This window comes from Elgaria multicarinata, chromosome 9 (assembly GCF_023053635.1).
Source record: "Elgaria multicarinata webbii isolate HBS135686 ecotype San Diego chromosome 9, rElgMul1.1.pri, whole genome shotgun sequence".
In the NCBI taxonomy this organism is placed as follows: domain Eukaryota; kingdom Metazoa; phylum Chordata; class Lepidosauria; order Squamata; family Anguidae; genus Elgaria; species Elgaria multicarinata.
The window spans coordinates 95,843,287-95,861,805 of NC_086179.1; the positions used below are offsets into that span (position 1 = coordinate 95,843,287).

The 18,519-nt window shown below is 41.2% G+C and overlaps 1 protein-coding gene across 1 annotated transcript in view; it reads right to left on the reverse strand.

Annotated features, from left to right (window-relative positions):
* Positions 1–18,519, reverse strand: part of LRP6 (LDL receptor related protein 6) — a 161,016-nt gene that overhangs the window by 34,789 nt on the left and 107,708 nt on the right. Inside the window, exons 13-18 of the mRNA XM_063134374.1 lie at positions 18,024–18,226; positions 16,983–17,194; positions 13,986–14,179; positions 11,822–12,031; positions 6,030–6,155; positions 1,511–1,747 (exon numbers count right to left, since the gene is read on the reverse strand). Coding sequence (XP_062990444.1) covers positions 1,511–1,747; positions 6,030–6,155; positions 11,822–12,031; positions 13,986–14,179; positions 16,983–17,194; positions 18,024–18,226 — 1,182 coding nt within the window. The remainder of the gene's footprint in view (positions 1–1,510; positions 1,748–6,029; positions 6,156–11,821; positions 12,032–13,985; positions 14,180–16,982; positions 17,195–18,023; positions 18,227–18,519) is intronic.

Below are 18,519 nucleotides of genomic sequence, written 5' to 3' on the forward strand. Positions count from 1 at the left end.
TTAAATACAGAAAGCTAAAGCCTCCTTCTATGGTTGCTACACTTAAGAGAAAATTGGGGGAGGGGGGCAGTTTTCCAAAGAAATTTCTGAAATACCATGTTAAAATTTTGAAAATACAGATTGGGCATATATGTGGGTATACCATAAAGGACATATACCATGAATGGCAGAATGTTCATTTTAAATGTGCTAATTTTCCCTGAGATGATTAATGTGAGTGAAGCATATCTTAACCAGGTTGAGGGTATTTGTGTTGAGAGAAGGCTTAAATTCAATTTAACCATTTGGACAACATCCCTGGGGATTTGTATCCCAAGGCAAGTTATGGCCTCCAGGCATCAGTGAAACTGCCATTTTGAAAATAAATTAGATGCAGTGTTAGTGCCCAATGGCATTAGTCTAGTTTTTTTTCAGTTGGTAGTATTTCTGGAAAGTGTCCCAAAGGTATAAATGAATCTTATTTGTTCTGGTATAAAGTTTAAAGTTTACTGATAAACAATGTATCATCTGAGTAGAAAATTGTCTCGGTGTTTTTTATGTAAAAGGCCATAAATATTCCTACTTTGTCTGATTGCATATATCAATAGTTCTACAGAGAGCTTAAATATTAGTAGACAAAAGGTACAACCTTGTTGTATACCTCTTTCTAAAGAAAATGGGCTTGAAAGGAATCCATTGAACATCACCTGTGACTTTGGGGAAGAATAAAGAACTCTTTATTCGAGTCGGAATTTTGACAGGGTTGTGAAATAAATTTCCAGAACACTCTATCAAATGTTTTCTCAGTATCAAGTAATATTACCACAGCCAGATCTTTCCTTGAATTATCAAATCCACTAATACTATCAGGTTACCTACTCTCTGTCTATGATGAATAAATCCTACTTGATCAGGGTGAATTACAGTTGTTGCTACTTCTTAGAGTCTACTGGCAAGTATTGTACCTTGACTAAATTTTGTGTGGTAATTTAGGGAGAAACAGATCGGAAATTGAAGAAATAAGCAATATCGTGGTGCTCAGCCAATGCCCTGTACCTTGGGGCTAGGCAGAATTAGATCTGGGTGGGGGCTCCCTCCCACATAAAAAAAGCATGCACAAATCTGATTTGTATAATCCCTTTCTATTAGAGTAAACGCGAGACCCTTGTCCCCTCTAGGAAAAAAGTTGCTGTGGCCTGTGTAGTTCCTTGCCTTTCCCAATCACAAACAAAATTAGAATTAAAATAGCAGAAGGCAAGCTGTACAAATGCATTCAATTTAGAAGATTTCTAGAGATTGCAGATAATTTCTCTTAGCACTGAAACAGGATTTCCTGGGTGCAGAATTTATTGTTTTGTGGTCATGCAGAGCACTAGTTGTAGCACACTAGAACAGACAGTTCATTCTAAATATCATTGTTTGAAACAAATATTGCCATCTAGTGTTAAAAGTTGTCCCTTTTCTTCTCCTTCACTTTCAACCCTATTCCCACCCTTAAGCAGCTAATTCCATGTGTTGAAAACATGAATACCTTCACATTTCTTTTCATCCGAGCTATCCTGGCAATTTGGTTCTCCATTGCACTGAAGGACGCTGTCAATGCACTGCCCACTCTCACACTGGAACTGAGTCTCTGAGCACACAGGGCAATTCTTCTCATCACTGGCATCTTCACATTCAGTGAACCCATCGCAGCGCCAAGCTACAGGAATGCAGTCAATCTCCCCTGTGAAACACGTGAAGTGCTGTGGGGAGCATGTTGGCGGTTCTGTTACAAAAAAGGGTGTTTTTCTCAGAAGGATCGAAAAGGAATAAGTAAATGTCCGATCAAGCGGCAAATCTCTATGGGAAGGCAGGAGTTACATTTATGGAAAACAGAAATGAAGGCTTTGTTTGAAGTAAGCACTGGCGGACACTAACCTCTACCTCTCCCCCCTGCAATGACTGCACACCGGCTGCACATGAGCACATAACCAAAACTACACTATGGGACCTACACAACAGAATATGCACTAACTCCAATGGGTGCATCTCAGGGTCTTCATGATTTCAAGAGCAACATCCATCTAGGGTTTTTAAAAAAATCAGATTGAAATAGAACAGTCACAATGTGGCACCACTAATGGGCCTATTTATGTTATTTTCTGCCCTAGCATTATCTCTAAGGAGATATTGATAGCAGGCTCATTCCCTCTCCTGCTGCCCTTTCAAGCTTGTCTTGCTAGGTATATTATGTTTTTAACTTGTGCAGTTAAATGGGGAAGGGAATAATCATTCTATCGGAGGCTCACTGCAAATCTTTTTTTAACATCTGCATGTGCTTGTGCGCTCTTGCTCTCTCCGTTTCATTTCCTGATAGCAACATTTCCTCATATTGCTATGCTATTTTGACAAACATGGGTTATACAATGGGCCATTTAGTTACATAAACATAGGTGTGAACTGAAAACCATGGTCTATTACTCCTGTGCCAGGGAGTCGGGCAAATATAGTACTATATGAGCTTTAAACAGTACTTTAGGATATTTGTATCTATACAGTATACTATATTAATTGAAATAATGAACAATTATAAAACATTAGACAAAAGTATGGAATACCTTGTGGAAACATTTATCTCAGAGAAGTATATATTTACATAATGCTTTGCTAGGGATTATTAGGAAGAGGGAGTACTTTGCTCTCGTCTAATGAACTGTATCTTTTCTACTCATCTAACTAGACTTCCCCCAGTGCTAATAGGAATTCCTTTCACTACTTCCTATAAGCATTCCATTTTGAGTTTTGTTTAGTCTCCTAGAATTAAACACACTGAAACCCAAACTACACATTGCCTTTCTTGCATTGTTCTGGCTTTGAGTACAGGGGAATTGCCAATGCAGGGGGCCTAATCCAAATTGGAACCCTCAGGAGTGGTGGGCGGGCTTTAATAAGTGGATCCTTGTTTTGCAGGCTTGGGCAATTCAATCCATATCAACCACAGTAAGCGCGGGGGGAGGGGAGTCCCCCTAATCCCCATTCTAGCATTGCAGTCCAGGTAACTCCTCTCCCCTGATCCTGGCAATATGTAAAATATTCCAAAGAAACCCTGCACTGAAGGCCAGAACAATACAGGAAAGGTAACATGTAATTTGGCCCTAAAAAGGCACCTCCCACAATTGCTTAGATAGCTTTGGTGCCATGAAGACATTCTTTTTCATCTTAGTCATAGCACACAGAGAAAGGAGAACACAAGCATTGATCTGATCGTCTTATTTATTAAATTTATGTATTGCGTCCCACTGTAAGAGCAGTCTTCAAGTGACTTGCACACCCACACACCAGACAACCGTCCATTTAGTCCAGTTCCCACAACACACAAAGTAACAATTTTTGCAAGTGCATCTTCAGTCAGATCTACACCTTCAAAGTGTTTTTCTTTATCTGTTTGAGCATTGGGCGCTAGAGGCAATGTGGGCAAGTGACAGTCCCTCAGGTCTGCAAGGGTCTAAGTCACTTAGCACCAATATTGTGAAGAAGAAACGTATACCCAAATTTCAAAAAGGACACCGCCAACCCCCAGTTCTGGCTGGTACAATAGTAAGCCCCTTATTATGTCTTCAAATTTCATTTGGACATGTCGGGTACGGCTTTTAGTGCAATCCAGTTCTGTACACGAAGACAGCTCACATTCCAATGCTCTACAATAATTCTAAATGAAAACATTAAAAGGAATATAATGTACAGCAGATGGATGCACTGTGACTCAGTGTCTAGTTATGCACTTTCTACAATTGCATGCAGTTAGGCTTGTTTTAGAAAGACTCTCCCCCACACCCCCTGTTCCTTCTAGTCAACTACTGCTATCTCAATGCAGCTGTTTGCACGTAGTTAACATGAACTATAGTTACTAAGCGTGGAGATTTATCTCTCTCTTTAACAAAACAAAACCCACAAGTGAGCCTCTTTTTGGTCTAGGATTGAAGTCTAGGAAAAACATGCCTAGGTTATCTTTTTCAAGTATGTAACTGTCTTGTCCATAACCAGCTTACATAGCAAATACGATTAAGTAATTCACATGCAGTAGTAACACAATTCATATCAGCCGTAATACATCAAAACCCTCCCACTTCCTCAATGTGTCAATAAGGTCCAGAGACACAGAGGAAAATGCTAAACTGCCCTTAAAAATGAAGCCTCAAGAGTGCATCAAGCAACCAAGGTTTAAGAGATCAAGGGCAGGCCGCCCTCCTTTCATCTCTACTGCAAATACCTCCCTCCACCTCTGTGGTTTAGATAGAACAGGTGTAAATCTAAACCATTTTTTAGAGTTACTTGTTCACTGGCCTTAGTCATGGTTATGTTAAACACTAAGTAGGGTTCCCAATTAATCCGAGTTTGAAACTAGGGTATGAAGTGGTTAGCAGGTTTTGGTTAAAAAGTTAGTTAGATAGTACTGGTGTGGATGTAATGCTAAGCTTTGGCTAAAGAGAAGGCAGTGCTGAAAAAGAAGTGAGTGCCAAATTAAAACTGGAGAGAGAAGGAGGAGAAGGAATGTGAAAGGAGGAGAAGGAATGTGAAATTTGGTCAAGAGATCAGATGCATTACGATAGGACCAGACCACTAAATATGGATTAACAGACCTTGAAAATCAGGTATATTCCTGGCCATGTTCAGAAGCTTACCCAGATGGAGGGGATAAGCACTAACAACATCATAACAGAATAAATAATATGCATGCTTCATGTGGGCACTTGTAGAAGCATAAGCTGGAACTGCTCAATTCTTCCTTCACAAAAAGAGCAAGGAAGATTATGCTGTGTGGAACAACTGCATTGCATGTACATTTTGAGTGTGGTGGAGCAGGGCACTCCCACTGGTTTTTCACCCAACAAACAAGAATTCCAGCCTGGATAAGCTTCTAAAAAGGGACAATTTGAATTTTCAGGAATCCTTGTGGAAGAAAAAATGTACCTTGTGGAGCCCAAGTGAAAAGTTACTGACATATCTACTAGAATATGCATTGTCTTAAAGAGCTGAGTTACAGGACAACTTAAGATATAGGTTTCAAAAACAGGGAGAGGTAATCCAAATATTCTTCATGTTATCAGAACACAATCTTCTCCTCTAATTCAAAAGAGTAGTAAGGTTTCAAGTGTCTGGTAGTTTTTAATGATGGAATGGCAGAGGAACTATAGAGAGGGCTGTGTGCACACTGCAATTGCACAAGAGAAAAAGTAAAGAATTCAGCTTCCTAAGAATTATTTTAAAAATAGGTTTTTAGCCATTATGACTGTAAAGATATGCTTGAAAGTGTTTGTGAGCAATCATCTGCTGAAATCTCAGAAGCCAAAGGGATGTCTGAGAAAGAATTCCAATGGTTGGAGTCGGCTTCACTGCCTTGAATAGTTCTTTCACTAGCAAAAGCAGAATTATGCAAATAGTAAAAGTGGCCAAATTTGCATAATTAATCTTTGTCTGCATGGCATTAGATTGCAGAATTCAGATTTCATGATGCAGATTCTAAAGTATTTTATAAAAATAGAGTACACACAGGGAGAGAGCCTAGTGAGTACAGAAAGAATCACCCTCTGCACTCCACTCATCCTGCTCCAAATGTTTAAGTGTCGACTATAAGTCTTCCTCTTAACTTTTTCTCCTGTCTGCCAATCATTGATAGCATCATGTTATTACATACAGCCGGCATGTTCTGGCTGTGTTCCATGTCAGAAGTATTGATTTACACAGACGGAAATGATGGTGCCTTTAAAAAGCCTTTTTTGTTTTTTAGGGACAGAGAAATCCTTTATTTGCATCAGCCACAGGCCTTAGCATGAAATGAAAGGTACGAAAAAATAAAAGCAAGATTGTACTTGACCAAAATTACCCAAGTTGCATTCTAAAAAATTACATTAAATGCAAATTCCAAAATTAATACAAGACTTACCACATAACTTAAGAATAAGTAAATAAAACAAATAAACTTCTGTTCAGTCGAAGGAGCTGTAAGATTCTGATAAAATGGTAGATCTAATTTTGATAGCACCTGTTAAAAATTTAAAAAGCCTTACCTCCACAAGAAAGTTCATCCTGAAGCAGGACAAGGTGCACTGGGCAAGAACAACGTGTGGTTCCATCACCTTTTACAATACAAATGTGTGAACAGCCACCATTATCTTGGGAACAGGGGTGCTGTCCTGCAAAGCAAATTAAGAGTGGGAGAGTATTTTTTATATTAAAGTCATTTTTAAAATAAATAAATAAATAAAAGACTGCCTGCATCACTGGCTTTCAAATTATGTTCCAAGAAACTCTAGTGCTCCTTAGGGAATGATTAGGAGATTCCTCAATGAGAAGATTAATAACAGCAGACGACACACAGGGGAAATCTTCCTCTTAAAAAATCAGTTCTTGAAAGATCACATTATTTCAGCCATATGGACAAAGATAAGGGTTTAATTTGAACCAGGACCTGCTGGACTTTAGTATCAGAACCTATTTTCAATGCCATGGTTCCTTCTTAGAAATGTGAAGTAACCTCTGATCATATGCAGAATAACTCTCATCACTATGTAATCGCCGTCATCTGTCATATGTCTGGGATTATGGAGGATAAATTGTGTGACATCCAGACAGGTTTAAGACCCCACACTTTTCATTTTAGAAACCCACATCACAAATTTTCCTTCAAACAGACCCAAAAGATATCTAGGTAATACAAAGCAAGCTTCAAAATCAATGCCCTTAAGCCACTACTATAACATCACAACAGTATTTGTTGTCTGCGAAAATAGGTAATAATACCTCCTATAGACCTTTTAAAATTAACGCAGCAAAGCACTGCTCTATCTCTCCCCAATTCAAAAAAATATTCAAGGTGATATTCCCACCATATGACACTCATTTTAAACAACAAAGAACTGAGACATAGAATCTTGATAACAGTAATGGTGAGCCCCTTTCCAGAAAAAGAAGTATCTGACTATAATAAGTCATACTATACGCACAGCTGTCCCGAAAGAGCATTTGCAAACCGCAGATGGTGCAAAATGCACCTGCTTGTATGTTACAATTGCCGTTTGAGGCTCTGTTTCAATCCACCACTAAATGAGGTAATCTTGGTGGCAACATGAGTAGGGCCTTTTCTGTGGTGGCACCCCATCTGTGAAATTCCCTCCAAAGGGAATAGGATTGCTCACCAACACGCAAGCAGAGTGGGAGCCAATGAAGATGTTTTTATTTGGCTTAACTTTCCATGACTGTTAGTATTAGTTATTTTTGTTGTAAAGATGTATCTATTGTTTTGTTCCCAAGCTTTTATGCTTTTTCTTTGGTTTAAAGTAGGCATGTGCTCCGCTCCGATTAGAAGCGCAGAAGCAGGAGTGAATTGGCCTGCTCCACCTTGCCCAGAAGCGGACCGCGGACCCCTAGAAGCAAGGCGAAGAGAAGCTCCCATTTTTGGAGCGCTCCGGTTTCCGCAGTCCGATCCGATCGCCATCTTGAAACATTTCACCCATAGGATTGCATTGCGGAAAAGAAAGGGGGATAACTGTGTTGTTTTTGAAGCTATCTTTCTGAAAATTCCTGTGCTTGGAGAGTCGTGGATGGGGGTCATTTTGAGCCTACTCTCAGCTCTCTGCGTGCTGCGGTTCGTGTGCTAGAACCTTTTAAAAAACCGGCGGGAAAAATACCTTTTCTGAAGGGCTGAGGGGCAGAGTCAACCCCCGGTCATGATCACATGATCCCAAAGTTGGAGGAGGGGATAGGCAAAACGGGTAACTTGAGATTCTGGGAAACTTCTCTTTCTACTCTGAACGGAGTTTTCCCAGTGTTTTTTTTAAAACAGTAGCTCCACCAAATGCACTAACACAACCTGAAATCATACTAACAGATAGGAAACACACAGCAGTGCTACCCACCCTAACTTTGGGGAACAACTGAAAAGATGTGGTGCAAGGGGATGAGCTCCCCTAGGGCATCCCATGTGGACGTGCCCCCACTCTCTCCTGTACTTGGAGGGCCATCAGAGCCCTCCAAAGAGAGTAACCCGGTGGAGCAATGCCTATCATGAGTTGAAGTGAGAGTTCTACTCCTCAGAGCTCTCGTGGTGGAGCAATGGCTTTCATGAGTTGAACTGACAGCGTTGCTTCTTAAAAGACTGGTCACTAGGACCAGTCAAATTGGCAGCTGCTTCCCCCTCCCCTGGGCACGTCCCCCTATTGCTGGTAAAAGACAGATATAGCCTTTAAAAAAAAGTTCTTCTTGTTGTTTATTCAGCAACACTGCTGCTTTTAATTCCACCCCTCCTTTGTTTATTTATTTATTTATTCCATTTTATATGCATTACTGGCTTATCCTTGGCTCACTTCCTTATGCCCCCAGAAATGTCTGCTGCCTGCCTGCCTTCCCTCTCTCCTCCCCTGCCCGCCTCGCAGGGATGTTGTGTGTGTCTGGCTTTGACTCAGGGGAGAAGTCCTTCCTGCGCTCACTTGGAGTTTTGGAAGTTCCAAATCAATTTTTCAAGTGTGGAAGAAGATTCATAGGTTTATCTCAACTCCCCAATTCATGGCATGTTGGGATTTCCTTTGAAATGGCCCCATTGAGATGTCTGCAGGTTTAAGCCCCGCCAAAAATCAGGGGATGATGGGACTGCCTTGAGTCTGGGCGTGTGTGTGTATCCCTGGATAAGCTATCATGGTGGTGAGTTTGAGGTTTCTAACGTGCAAATTGACGGAGCTATCGAAAGGGGTGTGCATGGGGTGCCCGATTTTCATAAATTCCCCAAAACTCAGGGGATGATGGGACTGCCTTGAGTCTTGGCGTGCATGTGTATCCCTGGATAAGCTGTCATGGTGGTGAGTTTGAGGTTTCTAACGTGCAAATTGACGGAGCTATGGAAAGGGGTGTGAATGGGGTGTTGGATTTTCATAAATTCCCCAAAATTCAGGGGATGATGGGATTGCCTTGAGTCTTGGCGTGCGTGTGTATACCTCCATGAGGTGTCATGGTGCAAAACGTGAGGTTTCTAACTTTCACAGAAAAAAAGTTGTATACCTTTTTAGCTTAATGCAAGCCTATGGGGGGGGGGAACGGAGCTCCAATCCGGATCCGGAGCTCCGTAGCGGAGCGTGCATGGGCGGAGCGGGGGCGGAGCGAAGTGGCCCGATCCGCAAATCGCGGATCTGGAAGAGAAGCGGAACGGGGGGTCCGTGCACACCCCTAGTTTAAAGTGCTTTAAATTTGTATTGTAAACTGTTCTGAGAATTCTTGACTGAAGAGAAATATAGACATATTTTAATAAATAAAATAAATTAAAAGCCAAGATACATGATGAGCAAATATTAGCTCAAGAATCAGCAGATGTTAGATTTACCACTTCAGAGTAGGGAGTAGGATTGTGCTCCCTCATGCTTAAGAGAAAGAAAGTGAACGTGTCAGTAAGAAGAGAGTTGCCTAGTCAAATATATCTGCAATATCACTTTTATTTATTTATTTATTGCATTTCTATACCGCCCAATAGCCGAAGCTCTAAGTTTTCAACATTTTGTGATTCTGTTCATGTTTTATCAAAAACCGATTCCTAATTTTATTATTTTATTCCCATTTTTATGTTAGACATGCGTGGAACCTTTTTCAATCTACAATATTAGGAATATAGGAAGTTACGTTATACTAGCCTTTCCCAACTTAGTGTTCTCTAGATGTTTTGGATGACAACTCCCAGCATTCCTGACCACTGGCCATTGTGGCTGGGGTGGATACGAGTTTAAGTCCAAAACATCTGGAAGGCACCAGGTTGGAAAAGGTTGGTTCATACAGAGTCAAATCATTGGTCAGTCGAGCTCAATACTATCTAAAACAAGGGTGGGCAACTTGCAGCCATCCAGTTGTTTTGACCTATTAGTTCTACCCAGCATAGGCAATGGTGAGGGATAATGGGAGTTGTTGTTTATTCGTTCAGTCGCTTCCGACTCTTCGTGACTTCATGGACCAGCCCACGCCAGAGCTTTCTGTCAGCTGTCGCCACCCCTAGCTCCCCCAAGGTCAAGTCTGTCACCTCCAGAATATCATCCATCCATCTTGCCCTTGGTTGGCCCCTCTTCCTTTTGCCTTCCACTTTCCTTAGCATCAGCCTCTTAATCTTGACATCTCACCAATAACCACATCCAGTTTGCCCCGGCTCATAGATCTTACATTCCAGGTTCCTATGGTGTGTTGATCTTTATAACACTGGATTCGTCGTTCACCACCAGCACCGTCGGCCGCTAGCCGTCCTTTTGGCTTTGAGCTAGCTGTGTCATCACATCTGGGGCTAGTTGAACTTATCCTCTGTTCCTCCCCAGTAGCATTTTGACCATCTTCCGACCTGGGGGTCCCATCTTCCGATGGTATTCCGACATATCTCTGGTTGTACTGATCCATTTAGTTTTCATGGCAAGAATACTGGGGCGGGTTGCCATTACCTTCCCCAGGGATCGTATTTAGTCTGACCTCTCTAACATGACCTTCCCGTCTTGGATGTCCCTTCACGGTTTAGCTCATGGCATCCTTGAGGTGCTCAAACTCCTGGAGGGCCACAGGTTGCCCACCTTGGTCTACATTACCAGCAGTAGCTGCCCAAAGTTTCAGACAGTAATGATAATTATAATAATAATAATAATTACTGTAGTCTTTTCCAGCCCTGTTCTTGTAATCTCGGGGACTGAACCTGGGACCTTTTGCAAGCAACACATGTGCTTTATGACTGAGCTTCTCCTCAATATCCTCCTTTAATGCTCAGTCCTGAGTTTTGAGTTTTAACAGTCTATAAAATTGGCTCCCAATTTGCTATCAAGGCAGATTTAAGTTTTTGATTTTAACCTATTTATTTTTGTTTAAATAACAAAATCAGGATATCTGAGAAAAGACCCGTCTCCCACATATGTATCTGTCCTACTGCTGTGTGATCATCATCAGAGCCTCCACCCAACCCCATCCTCTGGTTGTGTCACATCCTGCAGATGTCCGACTGGTGACAAGGAAGCGGGCTTTTTCTGGAATACCCTCCCACAGAAATAAAACACATGCACCTTACTACAGTTTAGGTGTATAGTGAAAACTTTTTTATTCCCCTCAGTATTTGTTTATCCATGTCTTTATGATTTTTAATTCATGGCTACTGGTTTTATTGTACAATTGTTTTGTTATACATTGCATATATTGTAGTTTTATCATTGTGAACCGCCCAGAGAGCTCCGGCTATTGGGCAGTATAGGCATGTAGTAAATAAATAAATAAATAAATAATAGTAAACCACCTGGTATGTTGGAACTGACAGGAAGTATAGAAATATTTTTAAATAAACAAACAAATAATCCCCTGGTTGGGATCCATCAAGAGAGCCTTATTAACACAAAGTGTTTCACAACCGGCACTAATACAACAGGACGGAAACATGAACTTCAAAGCACATTTAGACAGCCTGACTGGCTGGGGAATGCTAGAAGTTGCAAGACTTTTTTCTGTCTGAGTGCATAGGATTGCACTCTAAATCACTTAATTGTGTCCATCGATTGTAAGATGCACACTAATTTCAGTACCAACAACAGGAAAAAAAAAACCTAAGACACACCCGCGATTCTAAGATGCACCCCATTTTTAGAGATGTTTATATGGGGAAAAAAGTGTGTCTTAGAATCGAAGAAATAGGGTACATTTGTTTTTGTGCTTTCAGACTATTCTACAGGCCTAATGAACCAAAGATTCTCTTAAACCACGATTTGCAACAGATTGCTCAATTGGACTGAAAATCATGTGTTTCATGAACTATGAGGTCCATGGGCCATTCAGCTTCTCTTGTCAAATAATATTGCACGGCACTTACTATATTCCTGCATGTTGAGTTTTTTAACAGCATGAATATCACTGAGTTGGGCAATACGAGCCTGAACTTTCGTACGTCCTTCTTGACGAGTCATGTCAATTTTTTCTATCATCTGTTGATGCCTATCAATCCAATAGAGCCAGTTTTCAAACACAGTCAGGCCTATAGGTTGTAGGATGTTGGAATCTTCTAGAACAATCCGATTGGCACCTATGAAAAGAAATGAAAAATATAGTTGAAGAAGTGAAAAGTGCAGAGACATTTTCCTTGTGTACATGGGTTGTTGCTGTTGTTCTTGAAAGCTGAAGCTAAATTACATACCAGGTCTCCCATGGAACTTCAGGGAAAACAAGTGTTACAGAATTCCATACTGTCTTAATACTTGATTCAATTGGAGATTTTAGTATTGCCAGACTTGTTAATTTAGCCAATGAGCTGGTTTACATATAAGGTTAAACCATGATTTAGTGTGATCAGCACTTGGTAGAATAAAGCTGAGTAAAGCCTCAGGCCTGTGTATTCCCCCTTTCTCCTCCCCCTGTGAAGCCAGGAGAAGAACTCTGTAAGCATTTAGAATCACTTTAAAAGAACTTCGCTTGTCATTACACACAAACCAGAAATCATCGTGTATAACAAATTCTGCTTGGGTAAACCAGCTGGTAAATACGTAACTGGTATAGTATTGGTGTAGTAAGTTCTGAATAATTGGCCCACACAAGCATTCTAGCAGCTGGATTATGTACCAGTTGAAGTTTCCCAACTATCTTTAAAGGAAGCCCCATGTAGAGTGAGCGTTGGATGTCACCAGCCTATACGTGACTGAGGCAAATTCTGCTTTCTTCCAACAAGGTTGCAGCTGACAAAGCAGCCTAAACTCGTAAAAGGCACTTCTAGCCACCAACATCATCTGCGTTTCCACAGCTAGTGTGGAGGTTCAAGAGAACTCCCAAACTGCATATCTGGTCTTTCAGGGGAATTGCAACGCCATCTAGCTTAAGCTTCATAAGCTGGAGCGTGTTCAGAGGAGGGCAGCCAGGATGATCAGGGGTCTGGAAACAAAGCCCTATGAAGAGAGACTGAAACAACAACTGGGCATGTTTAGCCTGGAGAAGAGAAGATTGAGGGGAGACATGATAGCACTCTTCAAATACTTAAAAGGTGGTCACTCAAAGGAGGGTCAGGATCTCTTCTCGATCCTCCCAGAGTGCAGGATACGGAATAACGGGCTCAAATTAAAGGAAGCCAGATTCCAGCTGGACATCAGGAAAAACTTCCTGACTGTTAGAGCAGTACGACAATGGAATCAGTTAGCTAGGGAGGTGGTGGGCTCTCCCACACAAGAGGCCTTCAAGAGGCAGCTGGACAACCATCTGTCAGGGATGCTTTAGGGTGGATTCCTGCATTGAGCAGGGGGTTGGACTCGATGGCCTTGTAGGCCCCTTCCAACTCTGCTGTTCTATGATTCTATGTTTGCCCTCATCCATCGCAACTGCCTCCAGACACCTGCACAGGATTTCAAGAGCCTCTCTGGGACTAGCAGGTAGAGAAGTGAGGTACAGCTGCATGTTATCTATACACTGATGACAGAGTAACATACTGATGACCCAAATCCCCGGATGATTTCTCCCAGTTGTTTCATGTAGATGCTAAAGAGCATCTCAAGGTTCAGATGAATTAAGTCACCCAATACCATCTGTTAGGAATCAGCAACAGGAGAGAACTGTTGTACTCATGTCCTACTTGTGGCCTTCCCAGGGGCATCTGGCTGGTCACTACAGGAAACAAGATGTTAGGCTAGATATATTGTCTGATCCAGTAGGGTTATCCTTATGTGCTTAGAGAACAGCAGTAATCCAAATGAAACATCCTGCAAAGTTGCTACACTGTAAATATAAAGAGAAAACCACAGACTGGAATGAAAGAACGAATATACACTCATTTGTAGCCATCTGTGAAACACTTACAACACTGAAAGGCTAGGAAAGCATTTGCTTGCGATACAAACAGACCTGAAGTGAGGATAGGATTTACACGCCCATGCCCCATTCCCACTTTAGGTCTATTCATGTTGCAGGCTAGACCTTGATTATTTTGGGAAATAACGGTGAAAAGAACGCTACTGGTTGCCATCTAATTATTAAAAAGCAAAGTGGCTTTACTCTACCTGAAAGGTCACTGCTCTCAATTCTCCGCAGGTCAGAATCTGCCCAGAATAGCTTTCCCAACTGGCTGTCAATTGCCAGGGCTACAGGCTTGCTCAGTCCATTGGAAAAGAGAACCTCCCGTTCAGTTCCATCTAATGCTGCCCTTTCTATTTTGGGAGGTGATCTTTCCTGGAGATTGGTGAAATACATGTACCTGCAAAACAAAGTTAGAGATTTTTTCCCTTCCACTATTCCCATTAAACCCACAAAGATTTCACATCTTTGTGACTGAATTATTCATACAAACAAATTTTGTTTCGACAGTATCAGTCTGATATTAGAGTCTAATGGACTCCTTTAAAGATTTAGCTTGAAATAAAAATATGATTGGATTTCAGCTGAATCCTGATAAGACGGAAGCTCTGTGGATTGGTGGTTCCGGAGTCCGGGAATTGGGTAAGCGACCTGTGCTGGATGAGGTGGCGCTTCCTCTGAAGGAGCAGGTGCGTAGCTTGGGAGTACTCCTAGATCCATCTTTGTCACTGGAGGCCCAGGTGGACTCTGTGGCCTGGATTACCTGGGGTCAGCTTCGGCTGATCCGACAGCTATGGCCTTTCCTGGACAGGGACAACCTAGCCACAGTAGTGCATGCACTGGTAACTTCCCAATTAGACTACTGCAATGCACTCTATGTGGGGCTGCCCTTGAAGACGACTCGGAAGTTGCAGCTAGTGCAAAATGCAGCAGCTAGACTGCTGGCAGGTACATCTTACATAGACCACATAACACCGGTCTTAAAGGAATTGCACTGGCTGCCTATACGCTTCTGGTCGGAATTCAAGGTGTTGGTAATGACGTTTAAGGCCCTAGACAGCTTGGGACCTCAATACTTGAGGGAGCGCCTGTCCTTATATATGCCTGCCTGAGACTTGAGATCTGTTGGAGGAGCCCTTCTCCGCATCCCACCAGCACAACACATTCGCTATGTTGGGACAAGGGAGAGAGCTTTCTCTGTTGTGGCACCCCGACTGTGGAATGCCTTCCCCTTGGAGGCCCGACTGGCGCCAACGCTGATTTTATTCTGGCGCCAAGTGAAAACATGGCTTTTAAAAAAAGCTTTTAATGTTTGAATTCACTAGGCACATTGTTTTAACTGTTTTAATAGTTTTACTACTTTTAAATTATATATCGTTTTAACTTGGTTTATGGTTTGTTTTTAGCTGTGTATATTTACTGTTTTTCTACTGTATGCTTTTATTTGTACGCCGCCCTGAGATCTTATTGATATAGGGCGAGATATAAATGTTTTAAATAAATAAATAAATAAATTTTAAAATTAATCCAGTTTAATTTACAAAATAGATTTATTGAGATCACATTCCAAAAACATAATCTAAGACAAAAACTACTGCCGGGGGACGGGGGGCGGGACGGGCGGCATTGGACACATAAATGAATGAATGAATCCAAATGTGTGTGTATCAACTGATCACTTACGATAAAACTCATTAGTATTGACCAGTAACAATGGCTGTCCTCAATATGAAAACATCCGTGGCAGAGAAACCAAAAGAGGGAGGCTTCTGATGAAGGGTAATGTCACCCCGAAAAGCTTCAGTTACATTTTATGTTAAAAAAAAAACTAAACCCAAAAAACCTTCTATAAATCAGATTTGAAAATACATGAGAGGACAACACAGAAAATACTGCAGTGCAACAGACTGACAACAATGTCATCTAGATGGATGAATGGATGGCAATTCCAGACTAAACAGCTCGTGGAAAAGCAGCCATGGAGTGTATTCTGATACATATAGAGAAGCCTGACCAGCACTCTACAATGCTGGCACTGATTTGGACTGGTTGGGTGGCAGCCAGGGTGGCCAATGGTAGGCAAAGCTAAAGCTAGTGGTAGACGGAGCCAAACAGTTCTGGTTTTGCCCCAGTCTTTCTACCTTGCAATTACGCTAAAAATGTTTGTGCACTGTAGTACAAGTTGACACAGGATCTCCTTCACCATCAAATAACTGATCACAACTGCCTTTATGTGAAAATAAAGGAACATGTGCTTTCCAGTACTGACATGGCACAAAAACATGGATTCAAAGCACAGCTCCTCATGGAACTTAATGATTATTTTTTTAACAAGGGATCGTCCTCAAACTACAATCAAATTACAGAACATATCTGTGGACACAATGACATCATTTGGTTGTAGTTTTGTGGAGATGCCTTGTAAAAGCCAAGAGAATCCAATTTTTTTGCAGTACAGTGGTGCTGGTAGGCACCAGGATCCATGATTTTTACTCTGCGCTCTAGAAACACCAATATAAGCTTTAATTGATTGTAGTAGAGTAGGTGGATGGCTGGGTCCTGTATAAAACCATGCAATGCAGGTAGATCCATTTTAATACTGGAACTCATATTTTACATATTCCATGGAACAGCAGAGAGCCCCAAATTAACAAAGAAGACCAGAGAAGGCAAACTCCCACTTAGCCATGAACTTCATATTAGGGAACCCGCCACAATTATATATATACATACATATACATACACACACACACACACACACACACACACCCATCAGCCCAGTCTATGTCACAGGAATGGAAAAGCCAATCTGCATTGCCCTGGCCTTCTGTTTGCAATCCTTTGTTTCTTTCTCACCCTGGTATTCTAATGGCCAGAGGTCACGGCTTCAGTGCCTCAAGTAACTCCTTGTTTACTATTCACGCAAAAGCTGAATTACACAAAATATTAAAATGTCAAACATTATGAAAAGTACCTAAATGTGCTGAGTTGTCAGAATGTTGCAGAATTAAAGTTATGTTACCATATAGTTTACCTTGGTGAAGAATGTTTTTAAGCTTACAGAATACACAACCATGTTGATCCAGAGCTATGATCCAGCAGAGAACAGTTTAAGACTGGAAAAATGTCAGCAAGTAAAACATGATCTGGAGTTTTAGTTGCTGAGCCTTAGGCATGCATTTCCCATTTGGAACTCCACCTACCCTTTCTCTGGATTCACGACAATGGCCCTGGGCCTATCCTGATCACTTTTCAGCACCACTCCCATCAGCCTCCCATCCAGGCGTGTCACATTGATTACATTTGTGGCCTCACATGTCCAATAAATGTAACGACTGTAGATGTCAATGCTCAGATCATATGGTTGTATGTCTAGGTTCTGATTGGGAACTGGACTCATCACAACTGTAAAGCTCTGAGGGTGAAAAGACAAGAAATAGATTGATTCAAAGAAAAAACTTACAAGAACTTAATACAGGATTAATCTGCTGAAGCACTAGCTTTAATGAAATGAATGCATCAGTTACAGCCAGTACTGAAAATGATGTACACAAATGATGTACATTGATGGTGCTATATAAATAAATAAATAATAATAATAATAATAATGAGAAGTACTTCTCATTTTTATACTTCTACCATAACGTTCAAAAAAGGAGCTTGCTGTAAGAACTGCGTGCTGTTCTCATAATGGGAAATCATATATCTACCCACGTGTGAGCTCACTTTTGGACATTATAGGAAATGTGACACCGTCATATTTCCTATTATAGCACGTGGTGTTAACGTTTTAACGCCCTCTGAGGCCTTTCCTGCTTTTCAGTATACATATTTAAGACAAAGTTCTGTTTCAAAATTTGAACATCAGCTTGATCCTATGCTCATTTTTAAGGAGGTGGGGCAGGAAACATGCAACACATGCTGCAATGTCACATGTAAAGTGAGGTTTACCAATGTTGTGCTTTACTATTTATTGTGGGATGTGTGCTTTCAACACTACAACACTATTTTGGCTGAATCTCCAAAGAGTCACAAAATTATGGTATAGGTAGATTTGAAATTGAATCCAACCTCCTCCCTCAAAATTCGCATAATAATAAGCAACTACTCCTACAGACTCTTACTACACAAAATTCATCATCAATCAACTACATATACCATGGATACCACTTCACAGAGCCTTCCTCCTCGTTTTCTCTCTCTCCCAACCTCATTGCAAAACTTAACAACCCATGCTTAGATACCTGGCTGCCATCCTCCTGCGACTTCCTGATAACGTTTTGCCGTGAGTCAATCCAATACAGCTGCTTATCCAGGGGGTCGTAGTCAATGGCCCGAACGTTCCTAAGGCTGTGGATTGGAAGGATAATATCTGGGCTCTGCTGCTCATCTATCACCATGCGATTGATTGCATTCTTCTGACTGAAGAGCAAGAAACTTGTAGGGGCTTAAACACAAATGCAGACACAAAACAGGAAATGCTAATCAGCTTTAGGCTCCAGACATTTGGAATAAAACTCTGCCAATGCTTGACACTGACCCCATAGAACAAAAGGTTGTCGGCACGTAAAACCAGGGATAGACAAATCTGTCAATTTCCATTTTACTCAGCTTCTGATCTCTTCAACGTGAAATTCATTTTCATATAAGGTCCCAATTTTTTTTAAAAAAAGACTGAACAAAAATGCATGCACATTTATGTGCACAATTCTCTTAATATACAAATTTTTGTGCATGATT